The sequence below is a fragment of the Mycteria americana genome, chromosome 8, assembly GCF_035582795.1.
Source record: "Mycteria americana isolate JAX WOST 10 ecotype Jacksonville Zoo and Gardens chromosome 8, USCA_MyAme_1.0, whole genome shotgun sequence".
Lineage (NCBI taxonomy): Eukaryota > Metazoa > Chordata > Aves > Ciconiiformes > Ciconiidae > Mycteria > Mycteria americana.
The window spans coordinates 602,711-628,728 of record NC_134372.1 but is presented as its reverse complement, the minus strand read 5'-3'; the positions used below and the strand labels follow the sequence as shown (position 1 = coordinate 628,728).

The window sequence follows — 26,018 nt, the reverse complement described above, 5'->3', positions numbered from 1 at the left end:
CTTCAAATACATTAGCAGCAAAAGGAGAGCTAAGGAGAATCTCCAGCCCCTAGTAGACGGGGGAGGGATCACAGTGACAAAGGATGAGGAAAAGGCTGAGGTACTTAATGCTTTCTTTGCCTCAGTCTTTAATAGCAGGGCCGATTGTTCTCTGGGTACCCAGCCCCCGAAGTCAGAAGATAGGGACAGGGACCAGAATGGAGCCCCCATAATCCAGGGGGAAATGGTTAGGGACCTGCTGCACCACTTAGACATTCCCAAGTCTATGGGGCCTGATGAGATCCACCCGAGAGTACTGAAGGAACTGGCAGAAGTGCTCACCAAGCCCCTTTCCATCATTTACCAGCAGTCCTGGCTAACTGGGGAGGTCCCAGTTGACTGGAGATTAGCGAATGTGACACATCTGCAAGAAGGGCCGGAAGGAGGACCCGGGGAACTACAGGCCTTTCAGCCTGACCTCGGTACCGGGGAAGATTATGGAGCAGATCATCCTGAGTGCCATCACACAGCATGTAGAGGATAACCAAGGGATCAAGCCCAGCCAGCATGGGTTTAGGAAAGGCAGGTCCTGCTTGACCTACCTGATCTCCTTCTACGACAAGGTGACCCGCCTAGTGGATGAGGGAAAGGCCGTGGATGTTGTCTATCTAGACTTCAGTAAAGCCTTTGACACGGTTTCCCACAGCATTCTCCTGGAGAAACTGGCTGCTCATGGCTTGGACGGGTGTGCTCTTCGCTGGGTAAAGAACTGTCTGGACGGCCAGGCCCAAAGAGTGGTGGTGAATGGAGTTAACTCCAGTTGGTGGCCGGTCACAAGTGGTGTTCCCCAGGGCTCTGTGTTGGGGCCAGTCCTGTTAATATCTTTATCAATGGTCTGGACGAAGGGGTCGAGTGCACCCTTGGTCAGTTTGCAGATGACACCAAGTTGTGTGGGAGTGTTGATCTGCTGGAGGGTAGGCAGGCTCTGCAGAGGGACCTGGACAGGCTGGATCCATGGGCCGAGGTCAATTGTATGAGGTTTAACAAGGCCAAGTGCAAGGTCCTGCACTTGGGCCACAGCAACCCCATGCAACGCTACAGGCGTGGGGAAGAGTGGCTGGAAAGCTGCCCGGCAGAGAAGGACCTGGGGGTGTTGGTCGACAGCCGCCTGAATATGAGCCAGCAGTGTGCCCAGGTGGCCAAGAAAGCCAAGGGCATCCTGGCTTGTATCAGCAATAGTGTGGCCAGCAGGACTAGGGCAGTGATCGTCCCCTGTACTCGGCACTGGTGAGGCTGCACCTCGAATGCTGTGTTCAGTGCTGGGCCCCTCACTCCCAGAGAGACATTGAGGGGCTGGAGCGTGTCCAGAGAAGGGCAACGGAGCTGGGGAAGGGTCTGGAGCACAAGGCTGATGGGGAGCGGCTGAGGGACCTGGGGTTGTTCAGCCTGGAGAGAAGGAGGCTGAGGGGAGACCTCATCGCTCTCTACAGCTGCCTGAAAGGAGGCTGTAGAGAGGTGGGGTCGGTCTCTTCTCCCAGGTAACAAGTGATGGGACGAGAGGAAATGGCCTCAAGTTGTGCCAGGGGAGGTTTAGACTGGAGATTAGGAAATTTTACTTCACTGAAAGGGTTATCAAGCGTTGGAACAGGCTGCCCAGGGAAGTGGTTGAGTCCCCATCCCTGGAGGTATTTAAAAGCCGTTTGGATGAGGTGCTTAGGGACATGGTATAGTGGTGGTCTTGGCAGTGTTAGGTTTACGGTTGGACTCGATGATCTTAAAGGTCTTTTCCAACCTATACGATTCTGTGATTCTGTGAAAGTAACTTTAAGCACTGCACTTAATATCATTAATTTTGTTGTGTCGTATGGAAGATAACCTACTTAATATCTCTTGCCTTTATATAAACAAATATGCATGAAATTGTGCGCCAAGTTGAACATTTAAGTTACTTAAAAAAAAAAAGCCTCAAAACCAGAAAAACAATGAGGCTACATTTAGAGGACCTTTTATAGATGCCCAGCTTGTCTGTTACAGCTATGGTATCTCTGTAGTAGAAAAATGAGCCAGTCACATCATATACTGTCTAGGGCTGAGAACATAGAAATAATTAAAACCTTTGAGATGGGTACCTTTAGAATAAATTTGAAGAAAGCTCAGTCTGGAAGCAGCTTGAAAACCTTTTAGTTGTGTCTCTTTGCTTTCAAGGGGAAAAGTGGAAAAGTAGAAGGCAAACCCTGTTAAAAACAAAAGAGAAGACTTTTTAAGTAATGAAATGAAGGCTTATAAAAACAAAACCCCACCTCAGTAAGTACAACAAAAATTAAGAAACTTGTAGTCTACGGTATAAAAAAGTGAAGAAAATGGGAGATACGTTAGAGAGTCGAAGGGGATTGCCAGGAGATTAAATGGATTACTTTCATCCCTGTCTTTTGTATTAGCTAATGGAACTGGGGGAAAGGTGAGATGTTTACCTTGGGATAAAGATTCCTAGATGGTAAGAAGTAAAGGAAAAACAGAATTGTAGGAGACAGAAGTGTTACATAATTAAATTGCTATACAACAATATAATCATCTCTCTCTTCCACCCCACCCCCACAAAAAAAAAAGTTCAGAGTTGGGAGCAATTACAAACTGTGTAGGTAAATGGTCAAAATTGTATCTGTCATCAGTGGTATTAAGGAAGAACTTTAATTGTACTGAGAAACTTTGGTGCCACTTCTCCTTCCCTCCCTCTACCCAACCCCAAATCACTTGTTTTAAATCATCATTAATAATCTTGTTTCAGGATTTGCAGGTAGACCATTAGTCCATTTCAAACTATTTTCCTTGAGGGAGGGAACCCGACATAAGTCAGCAGGAGTGTTGTAGATAGTTCATGTGTTATTGCTTCAGACTGTCCACTTAATCATAGTGCGATTTGGTCCTTGAGATTACTTAATAAGCTTGGTTTGCATTCCTATTCATATGCTTTTTAAAACTGTTAGAACTCAGTTTGTGAAAATTACTATGGCTCTAAAAAGAAATATCTGAAATTCTAATATCTGGAAGAACTGTCATGGGGGACATGAATGTGTTATTAAAGTTCTTACAGCTGAAGGTTGATAATGAGGAACAAGCTAACCATTAGTTTGCAGTGTAGTAGGTGTGCAGTGACACTAATGACCAGTAAGATGTGTTGCACGGAGGCTGTGGTTGTATTTAACATGGCCTTGGAATAAAAGTGTATTAATCATAAGTATTCCTCATGAGAAGATTTCTAAGTGGGAACTCAAAGAAAAGGAATAGAACTGATGAGTTAGTCGCAGAATATAATCAGTTAGAGAAGGACTGTGAGAATTGGAAAATCTGGGTAAGTATAAATTGAGAAGAGAGCAAGTGAATGTTCCATATCACAGTTGAGTCTAGTAGAAATCTGCAAGTCAGAAAACTTTCCACTATTTGAAGATCATAAACAGTAAACCCTTTGTGCTTAACCTTGCTTGAGTAATCCCCTGGAAGGCACCACTTCATAGGCGTCTATCTACCTGTCAGCAGATGTGGCTTGCTGTGACCAGGAGCAGTTTGTTCACTAACTGCTAGAGGGCTTTCTTTGTTTAATTAACTTTGCAAACTAAGTTAATTATTTCAAGGGCACTGGTTAAGTAGGAGAAGCTTGTCAGGATGATCTTGGGGGAGGGTGAAAGATGGGAGATTATTGAAAAGCAGTTTCAATTAAGGTTCCCTTCTTGCTGATTTGAATTAAAACAATCAGCAGATTAAATAACTTGCTTTTCTGTGAATTAATTCACCTTGTCTTGTGTCTCACTTTTGTTCTGAAACGTGGTAAGATAGTAAGTGTTCATTTTCTCCATGTGTCTTTACTGTGTAATGGACACCGTTAGCTCATTAGTTTCAATAGCTGGTAGGTAGGAAAAATTAGTCTAGCAGAATCCTTAAAGAAGTTTCTTCATTGTAGATAATTCTGCTGGAAGTTTCTATTACAGGTGGATAAGTAGAATGGTAATTGTACAATTAGATGAACCAAAGTATTGCTGACTCAAACAAGAATCCTTTAATGGGCTAATGCTTTTTAATTTTGTTTCAGAATTCCCGAAATTCACTTTTGGCTTCTTCTGGATTTGGAGTCTCTCTCCCAAGTGCTTCCCAGTCCTTGGTATTTGGGGGTGGAAGGAGCCAATCAAATGGAGTGGTGACTCCAGAAAGCAAGCCTTCTGGATTTCCTTTTGGCTGTAGTACTGGACAAGAGGCTCAGAAAGATTCTGATCTGTCCAAGAACTTGTTTTTTCAATGCATGTCCCAAAATCTACCTTCCAGTAACTACTTCACAGTCATTTCAGAGAGCTTGACTGAAGATGCCCCTAGTCGGGACTCATTCAAGCAGTGTACAGAGAGTGTGGGTGCTGGGATCTGTAAAGGTAAAATTCTTTCGGCGGACACTAAACCAGGAGCCCAGTCTGGCAGTTCTGTGGAGCGGAAGCTGCCTGTGGAATCTATGCCTACCCTTACTCCAGCCTTTTCACGAAGTCTGTTGAATACTCGCCCCTCAGATAGTCATGAAAACCTATTTTTACAGCCCCCAAAGCTATCAAGAGAGGAACCCTCAAACCCTTTCCTGGCATTTGCTGAGAAAGCAGAACTTAGTCCTTTCAGTGGCTTTGCATCTTCATCTCAGACCGGGGTTTCTACTCCCTCTACACCTGTGGGTCATAAGGCCACTTCTGGCTGGCCGGAGTCACTCACTTCTACAGACTCTTCTCTAGCTAAAAAGAAAACCTTGTTTATAACAACTGACTCCTCAAAGATGATCTCCAGTACTCCTGGTTCAACAGTTGCTGCTGGTGTTCAGAGCCCTTCCACTGTAGGGAATGGCCGTTCCAGCTCACCGACCAGCAACCTGACACAGCCTATTGAGATGCCCACGCTTTCCTCTAGCCCAACAGAAGAAAAACCAGCTGTTGGGCCTGGGCAGCAGGACAATCCTCTTCTGAAAACTTTTTCTAACGTGTTTGGCAGACATCCACCTGGCTTTTTCTCTTCACAGGCTGAGTTTCCACAGGAGAACAAAGCCCCTTTTGAAGCTGTGAAAAGGTTCTCTCTAGATGAGCGGAGCTTGACATCCAAACAGGACTCAGACTCCAGTACCAATAGTGACCTGTCAGATTTGAGTGACTCTGAAGACCAGTTGCAGGCCAAGGCTTGTATGAAGGGAATCCCAGACCACTTGATGGCAAAGCTAGGCCCCAATGCAGAGCGCAATGCTGAATTGCTGCTGGGGAAAGGAAAAGGGAAGCAAGCCCCAAAGGGCCGGCCTCGCACAGCTCCCCTAAAAGGTGATGACTTGAATGCAGGGTGTCTTGGAAGCACAAGGAGGTGGGATACTGGGATATCTCCTGTGTGGTGAACTAACCACAGGTGTAAACCTCATTTAAGCTCAGTAGGCAGCACACAGGATATTTACAAGGCTAAAGCTTAATGCTTTTTGTATGTGAATTAACATGTTCACTTGGAGAAATGTTTAAGCATGTATTTGTCAGGACAGAAGTGTGGTATGCTGCAGCCTTGAACAGTCTTACTGGTTTTGCATGGGTATGAGCATACAGATCTCTGAAAACATGTTTGCTGAGGCCAGTATCCTTTTGCTGTTGCAGTTAACTAATGGATTTTTACTTCTACTTTGCCTCACCCAGTTGGCCAGTCTGTGCTGAAAGATATGAGTAAGGTGAGGAAGCTGAAGCAGTCAGGTGAGCCTTTTCTCCAGGATGGCTCTTGCATCAATGTAGCTCCACATCTGCACAAGTGTCGGGAGTGCCGTCTGGAGCGGTACCGCAAATTTAAGGAGCAAGAGCAGGATGACTCAACTGTGGCATGTCGCTTCTTCCATTTCCGGAGGTGCTCAAGTTCTTCCTTCCTTCATATGTAGTCTATGTGCAGAGCTTGGACTATGTCCAAGCACAAAGTAATTATGTTTTACTTATTTAATGTGCTTGCATACAATAATGAAGATTTTGAGTGTCTTCTGTTTCCCTGCATCACCTGACTGGAATTCCCTCACTGGGACAGGAAGAGCTGCTGTTAGAAAATACAGCTATATGATACTAAGTGAGCCTCCAGGTCCAGCCGCAAGAGATTGTATTTGCTTTATTGGGTAGAATTTTACTGTTGGGTAGCAGTTTGTATGTAATAACTGTTCTCTCCCTCTTTCATAAGGAGTTCAGAACAGAGATAAAATTTTAATTCGGTCAACAAGTAAGTAACTAAACATTGCCAGCATGAGGCTAATGTTTGACTAGGCTTTGTTGAGTACAGAACTGATTTTTAGGAGTAGAACACTTGCCTGTGTTTTCTCTCTGTGTTGGGTACATGTCTTACAGTTCTTTGAGCTGTCATGTTTCCTTTTCATCTTCCTTAACTGCCTATTCTAGCAAGTGCTATGCATTATTTTCAAAAAGATGTTTGTTTGCTTTCTGGCATATAAAGGACAAAGTGAATTTTTAGTATGTGCCACCCATCCAGTAAGGGTTATAGCTGTTTCTCTTCCTGAACTTGTTAAAAATTAATCTAGCATTGAGATTGAAGACAAGATTGGTTTTGCTTGAAAATGAAGTTACCTTTAATCTTGGCAGGAGACGTTCAGGGTTCTGTAACTTATGTTGTTACACCTTTTACCACACAAAGACTAGGACGGTCAACAGCTACTGATAAAACAGCTGTGACTCGTCTCTGCGGAGAGCATTGGCAAGAATAGTAGGCACGATAAGGATTTTTGTATGTCTTGTAATGTGAACTGTTAGAACAATTGCCAAGTGCTACCAACCCTAGCCAGAACTGAAATACTGGTTTCCCAAAAGTTGGGAAATAACTTTCTCCTGAGTTAAAACAGAGAATGAGAACCACGCACAATTTTACAAGCAGCATCATGCAGCAGCCCACATAACTTGAATTTTGTCATCTCTTTCTATTAAGAGTATAGAGAAATGTGACTTACCAAGCTCTAGCAATTTCCTGTATGTGGAATTTCCCACCAACGCTTACTGGGACCTGGGGATTTGTTCTAGTAGGTTTTGCAGCCATTGCCTTCGTGTACCTTATTCTCTGTGTTGTTTGGATTTGCGTAATAATTGTACTGGCTATAGAGTATAGCACTCTATCTCAAGCCTTTTTTCCCCTTGCTGGGTTTATGTTCTGACATTGATGGCATTATAAGTTAGTTAAAGGTGGTTGAGCAGCTTCTCAATGACTCCATCCTGTTTTCTGCAGGCTGATATTTACCCGGAAAGGTATTCTAAGAGTGGAGGGTTTCTTGAACCCACAACAGAGTGACCCTGATGCCATGAGCCTATGGATTCCTTCCTCCTCCCCTGCAGAGGGGATCGATCTGGAAACTTCTAAATACATCCTGGCCAATGTTGGGGACCAGTTCTGCCAGCTTGTTATGTCAGAGAAGGAGGCAATGATGATGGTGGAGCCACATCGTAAGCTGGGCTTTTGACATGTTTTTTGTCCATCTTCTCTGTGTAATGTGTGTACAATGCAGTGGAATAGTTGAAAACGTAATATAATTTCCTGTTAAAATGCTTCTCCTTTTCTTTCAAAGAGAAGGCTATATTCACTTCTTTGGGGTGTGTGTAATTGTAGGACCAGCATTTGGGATTTTTATTTTGGATCAGTGCAACATTACTGCCAAGGAAGCTAACGGTAACTTTCCCAGACATCATTAAATTATTTTTCAATAAATAAATGCAGAAATCAGCTGACCCATTCTCCTAAGAAAGTAGAAATAAGTCCACAACGCTTATCACACTGACCAGCTATGCTTTAATGAGCAGCTTTTCTTACATATTCCTGTCCTGTTATACTCCAGGGACATCGCATAAAAGCTCAGGGTTTTCTAGGGAGGGAGCAGCACCTGCGTTCAGCCTGCAAGGACTCAGCTGAGCAACTAGTTGACAGTGTTGCCACTACAAGGGGAGCAGGTTTAGAAAAAATTTTCTAAAGGTACCCAGTTCAGTATATCACATGGATAGCTCTGACTATCTGATTTTTCCCTTTAGCTTCTGGAATGTTCAAGGGCAGCCATTTGGGGAGGACTTCCCATTCCTCAGCGAATGTGTTGGTTTAGAATCCAAAGAGTTGACAGGCATCCGATTAGTAAAACTAAATACACATTCTTTATAGTTTCATTGGTTCATGTTATTTATTCATAAAACTAGCAGAAGTTTTATAATTTTGCTGTAAGTTCCGTAAGTGCTCCTTGAAATTCAGTTACTGCAGAACTCTGTAAGGTGCTCCGTTTCCTTGTAGTGTGTGCATTTTGGGACTTGACCTTACCCGCTCTTAGAAATGGGGATTTTAATAGTGTCACAAGGCTAGCGTCTCAAAGAAAGTGTCAACTCAAAGAAAGTGTCTAGAGCAGAAGTCTTATGAGGAGCGGCTGAGGGACCTGGGGTTGTTCAGCCTGGAGAAAAGGAGGCTGAGGGGAGACCTCATCGCTCTCTACAGCTGCCTGAAAGGAGGGTGGAGAGAGGTGGGGTCGGTCTCTTCTCCCAGGTAACAAGTGATAGGACGAGAGGAAATGGCCTCAAGTTGCGCCAGGGGAGGTTTAGACTGGAGATTAGGAAATTTTACTTCACTGAAAGGGTTATCAAGCGTTGGAACAGGCTGCCCAGGGAAGTGGTTGAGTCCCCATCCCTGGAGGTATTTAAAAGCCGTTTGGATGAGGTGCTTATGGACATGGTATAGTGGTGGGCTTGGCAGTGTTAGGTTTACGGTTGGACTCGATGATCTTAAAGGTCTTTTCCAGCCTATATGATTCTGTGATTCTGTCTCTGGATGTAAAAAGTATGTGTTTCTATACTCTGCCCTAAAGTCATGTTTCTGTGAATTGTTTCTTTATCAACATTACTGTGATACTCTCAAATTAGGTGGGAGAAATGCAAAATGTCAAAGCAATAATTCCTAACGTTCCTTCTTTTTATAGAGAAAGTGGCATGGAAGCGAGCAGTGCGTGGCGTGAGGGAAATGTGTGATGTATGTGAGACAACACTCTTTAATATTCATTGGGTTTGTCGCAAGTGTGGTTTTGGGGTCTGTCTGGACTGTTACCGGCTACGGAAGAATCGTCCACGTAGTGGTGAGTACTGGATTTTTTTTTTTGAACTGGCTGGCTTTCAGTGGGGATAGTTTCTGGGAGAGTTAGTGAGTTAGTGAGTTAGTGAGTATTGGGAGACTGGAGGTTTGGAATTTTGGCACTACTGTCTTCTATGCTGCTGTTCTGTTACTCGTTTCCTTAGATATGTGTTTTATCTATTTGGTTAGAATTTGTATATTAAAATTATAATACCAGCAGGCATAGGCTGTGTACTGAGACAGGCTACTGTATAGTTCCATCTTTTCCTCAGAGAGTATAAAAGAAAAATTAAGTACTATCTTAACAGTTCAGAACCATCACAAGATGAACTAGTAAGCAGGCATTGCAGAGATCTCCTTTCTGTAACAAGGAGTTAGATTGGAAAGTTTTCTCTTTTTTCGATTCCTTGACGCACTAGGGTTTGTAATTCAGGAAAAAGTTCAGTAAGTTCAATTTCTAACAAATAGAGGCACACTGTGTTTACAGAAGTGAATACCTGGTTGCTTTTTTGTGTATTTTACTGTATTGAGACCACTTTGGTAGCGTGGGTGCTGACAATGGACAATCTCAATAAGTGTAAGGCTATTAGCGACAGTTACATTATTGTGCGGAGCAGATGTACAAATTACTGGATGTAAATAAGTGTGAGTACTGCTGTCTGTTCATTATGATAAAGGTGCCAGAGAACACTGAATGAATTATGAAAGCTATGGGTTTTTTAAAATAGATATTCGCCTATTTTTATATCATTGTTGTGGGTTAACCCCAGTAGGCAGCTAAACACCACACAGCTACTTGCTCAGTCCCCCATGGCACTGGGACTGGCGAAAGAGGAAAGGAAGAGTAAAAGCAAGAAAACTTGTGGGTCAAGATAAAATGGTTTAATAAGCAGAGAAATAGGAAAAGAGAAAAAGAAAACAAAACAAAGCAAGTGATGCAAAGGCAATCACTCGCCACCTCCCACAGGTAGACTGTTGCCCAGCAGCTTCCCAAGCAAAAGATGGCTAGCCCCCTTAAACTCTCTCCTCTCTGTTTTTAATGCTGAGTGTGATATTGTATGGCACGGAACATCCCCTTGCTTAGTTTGCGTCATGAGCCTGGTGGTGTTCTGTCCTAAACTCTTGTGCACCCCCAGTCTATTCACTGGGGGTGGGCTGGGTAGAGTGAGAAACAGAGAGGACGTGGACACTGTGCAAACTGTTCAGCAATAGCTAAAACATTAGTGTGTTATCAGCATTGTTTTGGTCACAAGTCTAAAACACAGCACCACACAAGCTGCTATGAACAAAATTAACTCCATCCCAGCCAGACCCAGTATAATAATGAAGCCTATGAAATTACTGCCAGAATACACCAGAAGAGAGCACAACAGTCTTTAAGATGTGGTTAACCAGAGTACAGGGCAAATAGCTGAAAGTAGAATAGGGTTTCTTGTATCTGGCACTGTACATGTTTGGAAAAAGCATTTGGGACTGAATATATCACTGACAGAATGCAGTAATGTCCATGATTCAAGGGCAATACTTTCTTAACCCCTTTTCTTCTCACATCAAGGAAATAAATAGGATAACCTTACATGAGCCACGTTAAAATGAAGAGATGTCCTGGGCATATGAGAAGTTTTTACTCACTGGTGTACAGAGGAGGGTCAGCATTGAAAAGATTGATATTTTACGATGTCAAATGATAGTGGGGGGTGTGTGTGTGTGTGTGTGTATATTGCTTATCAACGATGTCTTCCTGAAAATGGTATTGTAATTGTGGATTATTAATCAAGTCTGAAATAATTTTGGAATGAGTCAAAATGTGGAACCAAGGCATTACTTAAATACAATTGCTTGCCTCAAGAAGCTTCTGAACTTTGTGCTGTAGAAACAACCTATGCAGATACCAGGTCTAAAGGACCCTGAAATGAAGTTTTATATGATCCTTCTCATATTCTATCCCACTCACCCTTCCCTTCCACCTTTCTTTTTAAAGGAAGAGAATGGCATGCAGCTTATGCAGCTACATATTTGTAGGCCCAACTTGGTTTAAAATCTGAAGAATTAGAAATTTGTCAGACTACTTTTCAAACTATTAATTTGCTACTTGTTAGCTTTGTAAGTAGATACACTGATAGGAGAGCTTAGTTTCCTCTGCCTGGAACTGATCTGCAGATACTTTTTGTTGGAAAAAACTTGGGAGATGATGACAAGAAAAGATAGAATTACTCTATAACTTAGGAAAGCATAATGAGAATAAGAGTATGATATTCAGAAACTGAGGCTAGAAGCCAAGACTTTTAGGTGATTGAAAATAAGCTACTAGAGATGAAGGGAAAATGACTGTGGTGGTTTTATAATCTGAAGAGGCAAAGAAGTTGCTGCAGATCCTGTTCTAATGGTCTGTATTTATAGTTTATTTCTGAGATCACCAGGTTAATCTCCTGCATTGTAAAGAATCTAAAGAAACAATATTGATGCAGAAACATTCTGTATTGTAAAGTTTTAGTGACTTTTTTACAAAATTTTACTTTTTTTGTGTCTTTATTACAGAGACAGAGGAGATTGGTGATGAGGAAGTCTTCTCATGGCTGAAGTGCGCAAAGGGTCAGTCTCATGAACCAGAGAATCTTATGCCGACGCAGATCATTCCTGGTACAGGTAATGCTTGAAACCTGAAAGGAAAAATTCCAAATTTTTTGTCAATTCTGAGCAAGCAAGTGGAAAAAATACTAAGGTGGTTGGTGTTCTAGCTGTTACCTTTTCTAGCATGGATTTAGAGGAGAATTCCACTTGCTACAGCAGAAGGGTTGAAGGGAAGGTAACCCAAGTAAGATCAAGCTGCGGGTTTGAAGTGAACATGCTTGTGATACTAGCTGTGAGTTCTTGTGCTCAGCTGTTTCAATTGTATCAGTAAATTTAGTTAACTTGCAAGAAGGATCTTTTTCTGTTAGGGGGAGGGAATGTAAATGGTCAGTGCTGACCATTTACTTAACTGTTTACATAACTGGTCCTAAAAATGATAGAATCATAGAATGGTTTGAGTTGGAAGAGACCTTTGAAGTTCATCCAGTCCAACCCCCCTGCCATGGCAGGGACACCTTCCACCAGACCGGGTTGCTCAAAGCCCCATCCCACCTGGCCTTGAGCACTTCCAGGGATGGGGCATCTACAGCTTCTCTGGGCAACCTGTTCCAGTGGCTCACCAGCCTCACAGTGAAGAATTTCTTCCTTATGTCTAATGTAAACCTACCCTCTCAGTTTAAAACCATTGCCCCTTGTCCTGTCACTACAGGCCCTGGTAAAAAGTCCCTCTCTGTCTGTCTTATGATCCCCCTTTATATATTGAAAGGCCACAATAAGGTCTGCACAGAGCCTTCTCTTCTCCAGGCTGAACAACCCCGACTGTCTCAGCCTTTCTTCATAGGAGAGGTGTTCCAGCCCTCTCATCATTTTTGTGGCCCTCCTCTGGACTTGCTCCAACAGGTCCATGTCTGTCTTGTACTGGGCACCCCACAGCTGGACACGGGACTCCAGGTGGGGTAGAGTAGAGTAGAGGGGGAGAATCACCTCTCTCGACCTGCTGGCCACGCTTCTTTTTAGGCAGCCCAGGATACGATACGGCTTTCTGGGCTGCAGGTGCACATTGCTGGCTCATATCTAATTTTTCATCTGCCCGTATCCCCAGGTGCTTTTCTGCAGGGCTGCTCTCGAGCCACTCATTCCCCAGCCTGTATTGGTATTGGGGATTGTTCCAACCCAGGTGCAGGACCTTGCACTTGGCCTTGTTGAACTTCATGAGGTCCATGTGGGCCCACTCCTTAGGCCTGTCAAGGTCCCGCTGGATGGCATCCCTTCCCTCTAGCATGTCAACTGCTAGACGCAACTCAGCTTGGTGTCATCTGCAAGCTTGCTGAGGGTGTGCTCAATCCCGCTGTCTATGTCATTGATGAAGATATTGAAGAGTACTGGTCCCAATATGGACCCCTGAGGGACACTGCTTGTTACTGATCTCCATTTGGGCATAGAGCCATTGACTGTAACTCTTTGGACACGGCCATCCAGCCAGTTCCTTATCCATTGGATAGTCCATCTGTCAAACCTGTATCTCTCCAATTTAGTGGCAAGAATGTTGTGTGGGACTGTATTGAAGGCCTTACAGAAGTCTAGATAGATGACATCTGTTGCTCTTCCCTTGTCCAATGATGCAGTCACTCCATTTAAGAAAGCCACTAGATTAATCAGGCACGATTTGCGCTTGGTGAAGCCGTGTTGGCTGTCTCTAATCACCTCCCTCCCTGTCTTCCATATGTTTCGACTTGTCTTCCAGGAGAATCTGCTCAATGATCTTACTCTGGGCACTGCGGTGAGGCTGACTGGTCTGTAGTTCCCAGAGTCCTTTTTTTTTACCCTTCTTAAAAATGGGCATGATGTTTTTCTTTTTCCAGTCACTGGGGACTTCACCTGACTGCCAGGACTTTTCAGATATGATGGAGAGTGACTTGGCAACTACATCAGCCAATTCCATCAGGACCCTGGGATGCATCTTGTTAGCTCCCATGGACTTGTGTATGTTCAGGTTCCTCAGGTGGTCTCGAACCTGACACTGTGCAGCCCCACCTTGAATACTGTGTGCAGTTTTGGGCACCTCAATACAAGAAGGACATCAGACTCTTAGAGTGTGTCCAAAGGAGGGCAGCTATGATAGTGAAGGGTCTGGAGGACAAGACTTGTGAGGAGCGGCTGAGGTTGCTTGGCTTGTTCAGCTTGGAGAAGACAAGGCTGAGGGGTGACCTTATCGCTGAGGGGTGACCTCATCACAGTCTACAACTTCCTCAAAGGGGGCAGTGGAGGGGCGGAGGGGAAGGTGCTGATCTCCTTTCTCCGGTGACCAGCGACAGGACACGAGGAAACGGAATGAAGCTGCACCAGGGGAAGTTCAGATTGGACATTAGGAAAAGGTTCTTCACTGAGAGGGTGGCCGGTCACTGGAACAGGCTCCCCAGGGAAGTGGTCACGGCACCAACCCTGTCAGAGTTCAAGGATTGTCTGGACGACACTCTTAGTCATATGGCTGAGTGTTGGGTAGTCCTGCGAGGAGCAGGGAGTTGGACTTGATGATCCTTATGGTGGGTCCCTTCCAACTTGAGATATCTATGATTCTGTGATTCTCCTGTGATGGGAGGAACTTTGTTCCCCCAGTCCCTGCCTTGAGGTTCAGGAGCTTGAGAGAGATGGGAAGAGAGAATACCATCGAAAACTGAGGCGGGAGGGGGAATGTTGAGTACATCAGCTTTCTCCACGTCAGCTCTCAGCAGCTCTCCTGTCTTATTTGGTGGGAGTGAGGGTGTGGGATGGGGTGTATATTTTCTTTAATCTTCCTTTTCTGGCCAATATACCTGTCGAAGCCCTTACTGTTCTTTTCATGCCTTGCAGATTCAGCTCCAGCTGTGCCTTAGCTTTCCTGATCCCATCCCTACACATCCAGGCAGCATCCCTATATTCTTCCCAGGATACACATCCCTGGTTCCACTGCCTATGCATTTCCTTCTTACATTTTAGTTTGACCAGGATGTCCTTACTGACCCATGCCATTCTCCTGCCTTTCTAGCTTGATTTTTTACACATGGAAATTGAGAGCTCTTGCACTCTAAGAAAAATATTCTTAAAGAGCTGCAAGCTCTGTTCAGCTCCTTTGTCCCCGAGGGCAGTTTCCCATGGGGGCCATACACTAATTCCTTAAGCAACTGAAAGTTCACTGTCCTAAAATTCAGCGTCCTGACTCTACTCTTCACCTGGCCCATATCCCTCAAGATTGTGAATTCCACCAGGACAAAATCACTGCAGCCCAGGCTGCCACCAATCTTGACATCTCTAATTAGTTCTTCCATGTTGGTGAGCAGCAGGTCCAGTAACGCTTCTGCTCTAGTCGGGCTGTCTGTCTCCTGGATTAAGAAATTATCCCCAACACACTCCAAAAGTCTCCTTGACTGCTTAGAGCTTGCTGTGCTGCTTTTCCAGCAGGTGTCAAGGTGATTGAATTTCCCCATCAGGATCAGAGTCTGAGCATGATGCTTCCTGTAGCTGAAGTAAGAACACTCTGTCAGCAGGCTCCCCTTGGTCGGGTGGCCTGTAGTAAACACCAACAGTGAGTTTTCCTTTGGAAAAGCTTGGCCCCTAATTTTTACCCATGAGCTCTCAACCTGTTCATCGCTGTTTTTCAAAGACAGCTCTATGCAGTCAATCCATTCTTTTACATAGAGAGCAACCCCCCCGCAGTGCTCCAGTTGCGCCATTTGTCCCATCACGTTTCGGCGGTAACAATTAGACCGTAGCTTTCTAGTTGCACTGTGACTTCCAGCTCCTCCTGCTCATTACCCATGCTGCATGCATTGGTATATAGAGGCTTTTCAGCTGGGCTATCGACCTTGTCACCTATTGAGAGGAACATGCCCAAATTCCTTTGAGGCATTTCACAGGTGTTTCCCTGTTGGTTCCTAATGCATCAGCAGCCCCTGACTCTTCTCTGTTGCTCAAATGTCCTTCCCCTTCCCCCACTAAATCTATTTTAAAGCTCTCCATATAAGTCTGGCCAACTTGTTGGCAAAGGCTCTCTTGCCCTGCTTGGGCAGGTGAATCCCATCAGATCCCAAGAGACCCGGCTTCTCAAAGGTAGATTTGTGATCATAGAAGCCAAAGCCTTGAGTATGGCACTGGCCACACAACCAGGCATTCAACTGTTTAATTCGTCACCTCTGTCCTCTTACTGGGAAGATAGAGGAGAACACCACCTGTGCTCCAGATCCTTTTAACATTGCCCCAAGGGATATATAGTCTCTTTTGAAGGTTCTAAGTTGCCTCATTGCAGTATCATTGGACCCTACCTGGAATAGTAGGAGCAGATGATAATCTGTAGGATTTGCCAGGCTTGACAGCCTCTCGGTGACATTGCGAAGCTAGTGTTAGCACAATTCTCCACACTATTCAGAGACAAGTGTCTTGTTATAGCATGTGATCTTAAAGATACTTAGTAGTAGTACTAAAAAAACCCCCACGCCTCTGAATATGTATTATAGTTAAGGCCTTGTTCTTAGATTTCTTTACATGTGATATTAAAGATTTTAACTTTATTTCCAGCGCTTTACAATATTGGAGACATGGTTCATGCAGCACGAGGCAAATGGGGTATCAAAGCCAATTGTCCATGTATTAACCGGCAGAATAAATCTGTGTTGAGACCGGCTGTCACTAATGGAATATCACAGGTATGTAATTTGAGGCTGAAATTACCTTGTTTGACATTACATTTTTAAGATCTAGTAAAACGTTAGATCCTTTAGACTAATCTATTCTGAAACACAAACTTTATTTTCTCCATATGTATTCTGAGTGTTTTAGCTTAGCAAAACTTTTCTGGGACGTTTTTGAGGATGTGTGCTGCAACTGTTACTTAACCGAGTAGATATTTGGGCTAACACTTTTATGTAGAAGTTAGGTAGGAAGCCATTCATATTGATGCTGTATCTTAAACCACTATGAGTAGCTTGCAACATGTTCATTTATTCTGTTATGGTTCCTGAATGGTATGCTGAATCTAGAGCAGTTCTGTTACTGTTCACACAAAAAGTCCTCCTGTTAAAAAAAGAAATCGAAAAGCCTGGGCTTCTGTTAAAAGGTGACCAGAAGATGATGTGGCAAGAATTCACACCACAATGCAAGGTCTAATGTGCACAGAGAAGAAGCTCCTGTACTCTGCTGCTACATAAGCATAAATGAACTCTACTGTGTGCTTAAAGCAAATGTGCAAACAAAACAAAAACATCTTCCAAGTTGAACTCTTCCCTTTATTCAACATTTAGCAGTTGTTTATATTTTTGTTTTAGCTTCCGACTGTAAATCCTAGTGCATCGGTCTCTGGAAATGAGAGCACCTTTTCCACTGGAGCAGGGACAGCAGGAGTGGGGCAATTAGAAATGGACGCTGTTCCAAAATCTGAAGCAACGGATAGTAGGATAGAAGAATCTGCAAAAACAGAGACGTTACCAACCAATAACACTGGTGAAATAAAGACTAACAGACCACTTTGTCCAGAAACAGCTCCGTCGTCAGCCTTACACTGGCTTGCAGATTTAGCAACACAAAAAGCAAAAGAAGAAACAAAAGGTGAGCAGAAGACGTGCCCTCTGGGATTGGAATTAAAAGATAAATGATAACGTACTGCTTGATTGCTACTCTTTGTGAGAGTGCCTAGCCCTAAATAGAAGAGAACATGCTCACTTTTCTTCCTTTGCCTCTTAGAACCATTTTTCTTTTACAGGGTTAGGAGTACGCAAAGCTGGAAAGATGATGGTATAGCTGACGATAAAAATGTCTTGTCACTCCCAGTTTATTTCAGTGCCAGTTCTTGTATTTATTTTCTAAGTAATAAGCAGCTAGTATCCTGATGTAAAATGATAGTAATTAATTTCAGATGCAGCTCTGTCACTTTATAACTATTGAAGTAAATAAGGCTGGTTTGTGTGCTATGTGAAGAGCGTGTTTCCAAAGAATTGAGAGAGTAGAGTCTACTTGGAGGGTCAGAGGAAACTTTAGAACTTTTTTAATACTCAATAGTTTGAGTGTGATCCTCCGTATGAAATAACTGTTTACAGAATACACCTCCCAGTTGTCAGAGGTAGCGTGACAACACAGGATTTAGTCCTGTCCATATGTCTAGCCGGAACTACTTTATATGTCAATGTTAAATGTTCATGACTCTTTCACTAGTTTTGCAGGGCTTAGCCACTGTAATATTTAGACGACAGTTAAAATTTGAAATCTTTCATATTGAAACATTAATTCAGAAAGTCAAGGAAATGTTTTTTAATTGAGTCTGTTACAAAGTTGTGGTTTCTTGTGTAAAACACTTTCAGATCAGATCTACTGTGCTATTCAAAACCTTAACTAACAGCATCCAAAATCTGTAGAATCTGTCTGAAGTACATGATGTTTTTGATTCTCTTTGAGGTGCCTCATTCACTGTTGCAGTGATAATTTACCTTTACCACAAGATTCTGTCAATATCCTATTTCATGCAAGAGCAAATAATTTCAGAGAATTTGTGATCATTTGAACTTTGCCTTTTTTCTTTTTTTTCCCCTTTTTTTTTTTTTTCCCCCCACTGTTGATGTTTATCTTGCAGAATCAGGATCACTGAGGTCAGTGCTTAATAAAGAATCCCATTCACCCTTTGGATTGGATTCCTTCAACTCCAGTACAAAGGTTTCCCCACTAACCCCAAAGCTGTTTAATAGCCTCTTGTTGGGCCCAGTGACATCTAGCAACAAAGCTGAAGGCTCCAGCCTCAGAGATCTGCTGCACACAGGGCCAGGAAAGCTTCCTCAGGTCCCATTAGACACAGGAATCCCCTTTCCTCCGGTCTTTTCTGCAGCTTCTACGGTAAATAATTTTGTATTCCTTCAATGATATCTGTTCTAGGGAAGAATTTCATGATGATCTAACAGTTTTCATCTAAATGTTTTTATAGTGTCTTATTCTTAAATGTTGAACCAAATGCAATATCTCACTAAAACTCACCACCCCACAAAGTTGTAGAGAATTTTGATGCTAATTGTTAGTTTGTGGTTTGGTTTACTACTGCTGTGGAGAAGCTGTTCACTGCAAGAGACCAAGAAAGTGAGTTAAATATAGCCTTTAAATAGTTTAATTGATAATGAGCATAAAAGCTATAAAAGCTCCCTTTAAAAGCTCCCTTTAAATGCCACATCTTTAAAAATATTGCAAGAGTATACCACAGAAAAAGACAAAAAGCTATGAGCAAACCAGTGCCTTAAAAAAAAAACTTATGTATACTTGAAAGGCATTTAATATAGAATATGAACTTAAGAATTTAAGGTGTAGTTGCTATTTCTGGATGCTTATCCTGGAATAAGGATACTTGGTTTCTCTTTAATCCATTTTGGAGGAAATAACCTTAAAAAAAACCCTGAACAAATTAATGATATTTGAAATGGTTAAAAGCATTTAGTTTAAGAGAAGGATAGATTCTGTAGAATTTATCAAGGCTTAGCTCTTCTTGGAGAATGCTTTCTCAAAAAGCTTAGGCAGATAGAATGAGGAAGATGATGAAATGGCTTCTCTTATAGCAGTATTTTTTTTCCTCCATGTCAGGCTGAAGGATGGAACCTTAATAATAGTTCATGTTGTTTGGTTTTGGTAGAGAGAACTGTACAGCTGTATGGGAAAATACGTCGCTGCTACAGGAAAGTGAATCCACTAATGCTTCCCCCTCTCATCACTGAGTACAGGCGAAGGAATTGTGATAGCTTGTTTTAAAGCAAGTTATTCCTTCAAGGCTTGGGAGGGCCTGTCCCAACTTGCATCCGTGTCCCTGCAACTCCATCCATTCTGTCACCACATTGAATCAGAGCTATTGTGTAATGTCTTTTTTCACTTTCTTGACTTCTGGTCTTCACAGAGTAATTTAGATTTGAAAGAACTTGTGGGGAACTTTGGTCCAACCCCCCAGTTGAATGCCTGGATGCTTAATATAGAATGTATATGAACAAAACATACCTGAGAAACAACAGTTGTGTTGGTCAAATTGAGAGGAGCAATAGATGGCTGCTTATGAAGAGAATCATCTTGGTGTTTCTGGAGCAGTGACATTCTGCTGTGAAGAGCAGTTAGCATTGACTGTAATAGTTAAACTGCCTATTGTCCATTTCATGGCCTCTAGAGAGTTAGCGTAAAGGTACATTTTTAAGAGCATCATAAGCTGATGATGTTATGATCTAGTCTTACTTGCATGAGAGAGGCTGCAGAAAACTAATATAATCCCAAGCAGCAGCACAGGCTGAGGTCTGGCTCGCAGGGGCGTAACCCTTCTGAAAGGAGCCCAGGGTCCTGCAGGACAGCAGGCTGCATGTGAGTCAGCATTGTGCCCTTGCAGCTGCGAAGGCAAACTGTCCTGGGCTGCATCAGGAAGCATACAGCTGGAGCACATCAAGGAATGTGATTATTCCACTCAGCACTTGCTAGGCCCCACCTGGAACACTGTTTCCAGTTTTGGTCTCCCCAGTTGAAGAATGACAGTGAAAAATTGGACAGGGGGTCCGGTGGAGGGCCATGAAGAATGATTAAAAGGTTGGAGAGCTTGTCAGATGAAGAAAGGTTGAAGAAACTGGTTCTCTTCATCCTAGAGAAGAGAATGTTTTGGGCATCTGGTCAATCTTATCATATCTAAAAGGTAGTTGTAGAGAATATGGAGGTACTCCTTTCACAAGGGTGCGTGGTAACAGGGCAAGAGGCAATGGACACAAGTTGCTTCAGGGGAAATTCTATCTGGATATAAGAAAAAATACTTTACATTCAAGCGGTGGAATAGGCTGCCCAGAGAAGTGAGATAATCTCCTTCCCTGAGAAGCTGAAGTTTGGCTTGACCCAGGCCAGGGTAACTTAACCTGATTTCAACAGAAAGTTATACCAAATGATCTCTAGGTCTTCCTTCTGACCTAGACTCTTCTGTAATTCCATGAATATTTTTTACTGAATGAATATCTTCAGTCATGAATAGTGCTATGTTTTAGATTGATAGCTCTGCATATGGTCAATTTTCTGTCTATTGAACTTCAGTTTTAAAGAAGATGGCAAAATTGTTCCAGTAATAGTTTTTCGCTGTTACTGTTCGCTCAGCTTCCAGTCCCTGGGTGTTGGTTGTTTTGTTTTGGGTTTTTTTGGGGGTTTGGGTTTTTTTTTGGGGGAGGGTGGGTGGGGGGTGCATTTTTCAGTTGTTGGGGGGGGGGGGGGGGCTAGAATGAGAAGCTCTTTGCTACCAGAAATCTATCACACCCCTGCCCCCTCCCGTAGATGTCTTGTGAATAATGATCCAGTTAGTGTTTATCGTCTGTTGAATATATGAATTATATTTAATGTCTTAAGTATCTTGCTATAGGCAAGGCCTATAGGCAAGCTTTTTTTTTTAAAGTTAAGAACACAATTTAAGATTGTGTCGTTAATCTCTTCTGAATTTTAAACATTCCCTGAGGAGTTTTAAATGTCCCTTGAGGAGCATGGATGCCACAACCAGAGAGGCTGTCTGCTAATGGTTCTGTTAACATTATACATACAGGAAGCACTTTCTCCTCTCTGTTGTCAGTGTTTACTTAACGTTCCTGTATTTGTCAGCTTACCTGTGCCAGGGTTGAATTCGCTTTCTTAGTAATGGAATGAGGAAAATGGGGAAATAGAGTTGAGATATTAATGAAGTTAAGAAAAATATGAACCATTTTTACCATTAACGTAACAGAGTTTAGGTCACTTAAGTTTTCTATTCCATGATTATCTGCTGTAATATTTTTCTAGATAGCCTGTAGCAGGTTATTTTAAGTTACTATTATGAAACAGGGGCATAGCTGTTTCTGTTCTTACTGGGTACATGCCTGTTTCTGAGGTGATTTGTTTACTGTTGCATGTTTTTCTGATAGCGAGATGTCTGTGACTAAAATCTGAATGAGAGCAGATATGCATTAATATGTATGCCGTTGCAAGACTAAACTTACCTCTGGATTTACATCTTCTAGGGGGCCAAAGGTAAAGCCAGCCTGCCTAACTTCTTAGACCATATCATTGCTTCTGTGGTGGAAAATAAGAAGACGTCTGATGCTGCAAAACGAGCTAGTAATTTAGCTGACACACAGAGAGAGGTGAAGGAAATGGTAATGGGCTTAAATGTGCTGGATCCACACACTTCCCACTCTTGGCTGTGTGATGGTAGACTCCTTTGCCTTCATGATCCTAGCAACAAAAACAACTGGAAGATCTTCAGGGAGTGCTGGAAACAAGGCCAGGTGGGTGATGACAAAAAGCCAACCCTTACTGCTTATAAGTATCCTGAAATTTTAACCTGTACCTTGGTTATTGACAAGTCTATTCAAACTTTGTCCCATTGCTCTTGAATGAGTAAGATGAATGAAGATTTCAACTATAGCACTATAAAGAGGGGACACAGCGGCCCTGTTCACTCCATGTTGTACTGACTCAAGTCCATGTGCCCTTGCACATTGAGCTTTTCTCACCAGTATGAGGGTGTTTGCTGTGACAGCCTTTTTAGTTGTGGTGTGGTTTGTTGCTGAACCTGCTCTACTACAGCCCAATAGCGAATCCACTATGATTTCCTATGTGCATCCTAGCATCTACCCCATACTTGATGCTTTATAGCCTCAGGAGAAGGTCTATTCCTCCCAGCTGCCGCATGTGCAAGAATAAAAGTGCTGCATGCAGTAATTTCTGCTGAATTTCTGCTGAAATTTTTGGGTGTACCTGATGCAGTGTCTCATCCTGGGCCTACAGCCTGTGTGAACCCAAGTATTGTTTTGAACTCAGTATCTCATGTACTGAGCACTCTCCTGGATTGTCTTGAGGGGTCATCAACCAGTTAGGCCTTCAGTCAAGAGTCTGGACATTAGACCTGCTGCCAGCATAGCCACTTTTTCAGATCTCAATCCATAGTGCTACAGCTTAGACTTCTCCAGAGAGTCATAAAGATTGGCCTGGTCAGATATGCTGAATCTTAAAAAATGGGTGAGTAGCTCCTGCTGTGGAGGAAGTGCTCCCATAGCTCTAACAGAATATGGTGTCCATCAGTGTTCAAACTGTTCTTGGCACTTGGTTCTGCAGCTACCTCTGACACCATTACCTTCACCGAGTACTCAGAATTGAGACTGCTGGTGCTAGACAGTTATGTCCCTCATAATCTTTTCTGGAGAAGTCCTGTTGTCAGCTGTTCTGTTGTTATTGTGCTAATGCTCTTGGCACTCACATTCCATACTTACTTGTGGTTGCTCACAAGACACGCGGGCTGCTGAGCAGTGGCAGAGGAACAGATCAGGCTGCATGTTCCTCTTTTGGCATTCGGGGTCCTTTCCTGCCAGAAGTAGAGTACTTTTCAGTTAGGTTTAGTGTGTCCCATGGGACTGCACGTTCTCTGGGTCCCCTGGGCACAAGCATAACTAGCACATAGCCACGAGAACTGTGGAGAGGATTGTGGCACCACCAACCACAGAGTTACCAGTTCCTGTTTCTGATTCCCCTAGCCTGCTCCTCATAGGTGGAAGAGGCTACCGTGTGGCACACCCTCACTTGTCTGACTAGAAACTTAGCTTGCTGCTGGTATTGCCAGCTTTCCCCCTAATTGCAGTTATCTTCTTGTCCTGATTTTTTTGGAGTCCACAGGGGGATCTTTTTTTTTTTTTTAACCTGTTGCATCTTTCTGTTTTATGAAGGATTTCAGATCATTCTTTTGCAGTGCTGTGGTGTCAGTCATCTGCCTGACTTAGCAAAGAGCTCCTTAGTTTCTGGTCAGTATACTCTAATTTTCTCAACCCTCTCTGTCAGCAAATAATACTGTCTCTCTGAGGAGAGTCCTAAATATTTTGGGAGCTACTTAAAAAAGACGTGCCTGTGAGTGTCTCTGCAAATGAGACTGGTTAATCACCAGGTGCAAGATGCTGCACTTGGCTGTGGGGTTCTTGGCTGTTAATGAATCCTGAGAGACTCCGTACGGAGTCCAGAGATGTGTAGCTTGCAGTGTGCATCGCCTTCCAAGTTGGTGCACACTTTGAGGCTCTGGCCGCAACTGTCATGCTCATGTACTATTTGTGACCCTCTGTTTTAGGCTTCGCCCCAAGATGTACTATTGATGCTTTTGGATGACTTTACCATTCAGAGGACCCCTTGTATAGCAACAGACTAGGCGAGTCCCTTGCTCATTCAAGGATTCTCCAGTAGTGTTGCACTCACTTGAGTTTCCTGCTGAAATGTGGAAAGCAATCTAACTGAACCTCTCTCATTCCTGCACAAGAGAGAGCAGGTGACACAGGCAGGCGTCGCTGTCTTGACAAGGCTATTATAAGCAGAATTTCTTCAAGCAGAGATTCTCTCAACAAACTCTGCTCTGTCACAGCTCTCCCTTAGCTGACATCCTCCTGTACATCCCAGCTGCACCTTTAAAAGTGAAGTCAAAGAATGTTAATTCCACCACCATCCCCCCAGTCATCTTCCCCTTCCCATTTTGTGGGCTGGAAAAGGTTAGTTGGAAAAAAACCTCTTAGCTACCCTCCCCAGCACAATAAATGCACACTGGACACTAGATCTGAGCCATATGAAGATCGTAGCTGTGCGAGCATCCCAAGTTTTGTTAAAGGAGAAAATTCTTTTCCCTTTAACAAATAGATAATGAATGGCACTCTCAGTGTCAGGCAGAAAGAGCAACATTTTTCAACTCCTTTGTCTTAGGAATTGTCAGAAATAAGTTAAACTCTGTCTTATCCCAGAACTCACTGGTAGACCATAGGATTATTTCTTTCTGGAGCTGTTCTTCAAACAGCATTTTGCTCTTCTGGACATGGTTGTTGCTCATCCGGGGATACTGTCAGGATTCTCATCCTATAGCAACCTATTCTTTTCTGAGTTTTCACATTAGGCTTTCCCTTTTTCGAGATCCTGAAGATTTGGGTTGGTGTTGGAGGTCTTTATTTGTTTTCTCCCTGTAGTCTGAGAGCAGATCTGGCAGGAAATGCCTACCAACCAAGTCCGCTATCCTTTTATCTTGCAACCCTCACTGTGTTCTTCACTAGAAAGAGCATTTTCTTTCTTCCATGAGAAATTCTCTGCTTAATAGCCTGAAGGGTTGTACTAGGTTAAGTAGATTTTTTCTTTTTTTTTTTTTTTTCCTTAATTGTTATGTTCAAGTGGTCAAGTGAATACAGCAGGGATCAAAATGTCATTATTTTCCTGGACTGAAGAAGACTAATTTATCCATCAGCTTAAAGTCTACCTGGCAGCAGTTTCTGCCCATCCTGTGAAAGGTAACTGTCATTTTACTCCTCATCCGTGATCCCTAGGTTTTTGTAGAATATGGTTAAAACCTTTCCATTGCCTTAGTGTTACAATTCCTGCTGGGATCAGGGAGTATTTTTAAACTTGGGATCTGTGTATCTGCTCTGTCATCTTAGGGAGGTTTGCTGCTTGTCAGGGCCTCACATTTGGGACATAGTGGAAAGACTTCCAAAGCTGTCTGTCCCTCAGATATTTGCCCTCTGCTGCTCTCTGTATTGGCATGAACAATTGGCACTGTCCAGGCAAGACCTGGACAGTATCAAGAGTGACTATATGGCTCTGGGAGTAGTGGTCAAGGCCATGGAGCCCAGGAGGTTTTATTAATCCTGCTGGTGAGGGGTAGAGGGGTGGACCAATTCTGCATGTCAACCACTGTTTGTGTAGCTGGTTTCAACAACAGGGTTTTGGGTTTTATGATCACGGGAACCTCTTTGAGGATTGAGGACTGCTTAGAAGAAATGGGATCCATCCAAGTGGGGCAAAAGCATCTTTGCCAACAGGCTGGCCAACCTGATTAGGAGAGCTATAAGCCAGGAACAACAAGGGAGGGAGAATACGACCAGTGATCAAGAAAGGAATTAGTTGATTGGGTTGGCAAGCAAGCAATGTGAGGTGATGTAAACAGGAGAAATCTCATACTCTAGAAAAACAGGGATGAAAGATGTCCACCTCAAGCATATGCACATAAGTAAGGAACTGTGTACATCACAGCATTGTGAGGAAAGCTCTCATACAGTTTCTGGGAAATCAGGATGACTAGGTGCCTTTCTGGAGTGCCTGTACACTAATGCATACAGCACAAGGAACAAGCAGGAGGAATTAGCGTGCAGTTGCGTGGCCACAATCTCATTTGTATGACAGAGAAGTGGTGGGATAGCTCATGCAACTTTAGTATGGCAAGGAATAGGTACAGGCCAGGAAGGTGAGGAGGGAGCATTGCTGTTTATGTGAGGGAGCACCTGGAATGCATGAAACTGTGTAGGAACGGATGATGAGCCATTTGAGAGCTTATGGGACAGGATTAGCGAGCA

General features: G+C 43.2%; 1 protein-coding gene across 3 annotated transcripts in view; it reads left to right on the top strand.

Moving 5' to 3' along the window:
- Positions 1–26,018, top strand: part of KDM3B (lysine demethylase 3B) — a 72,051-nt gene that overhangs the window by 28,597 nt on the left and 17,436 nt on the right. For all 3 annotated transcript variants that reach the window (XR_012776795.1, XM_075509360.1, XM_075509361.1), the window contains 9 exons: positions 4,064–5,309; positions 5,667–5,868; positions 7,237–7,451; positions 8,957–9,109; positions 11,644–11,751; positions 16,228–16,355; positions 16,974–17,253; positions 18,272–18,528; positions 21,672–21,938. Coding sequence is in view for 2 of the 3 variants with exons in the window: in XM_075509360.1 (XP_075365475.1) it covers positions 4,064–5,309; positions 5,667–5,868; positions 7,237–7,451; positions 8,957–9,109; positions 11,644–11,751; positions 16,228–16,355; positions 16,974–17,253; positions 18,272–18,528; positions 21,672–21,938 (2,856 nt within the window). In the remaining variant the exon portion in view is untranslated. The remainder of the gene's footprint in view (positions 1–4,063; positions 5,310–5,666; positions 5,869–7,236; positions 7,452–8,956; positions 9,110–11,643; positions 11,752–16,227; positions 16,356–16,973; positions 17,254–18,271; positions 18,529–21,671; positions 21,939–26,018) is intronic.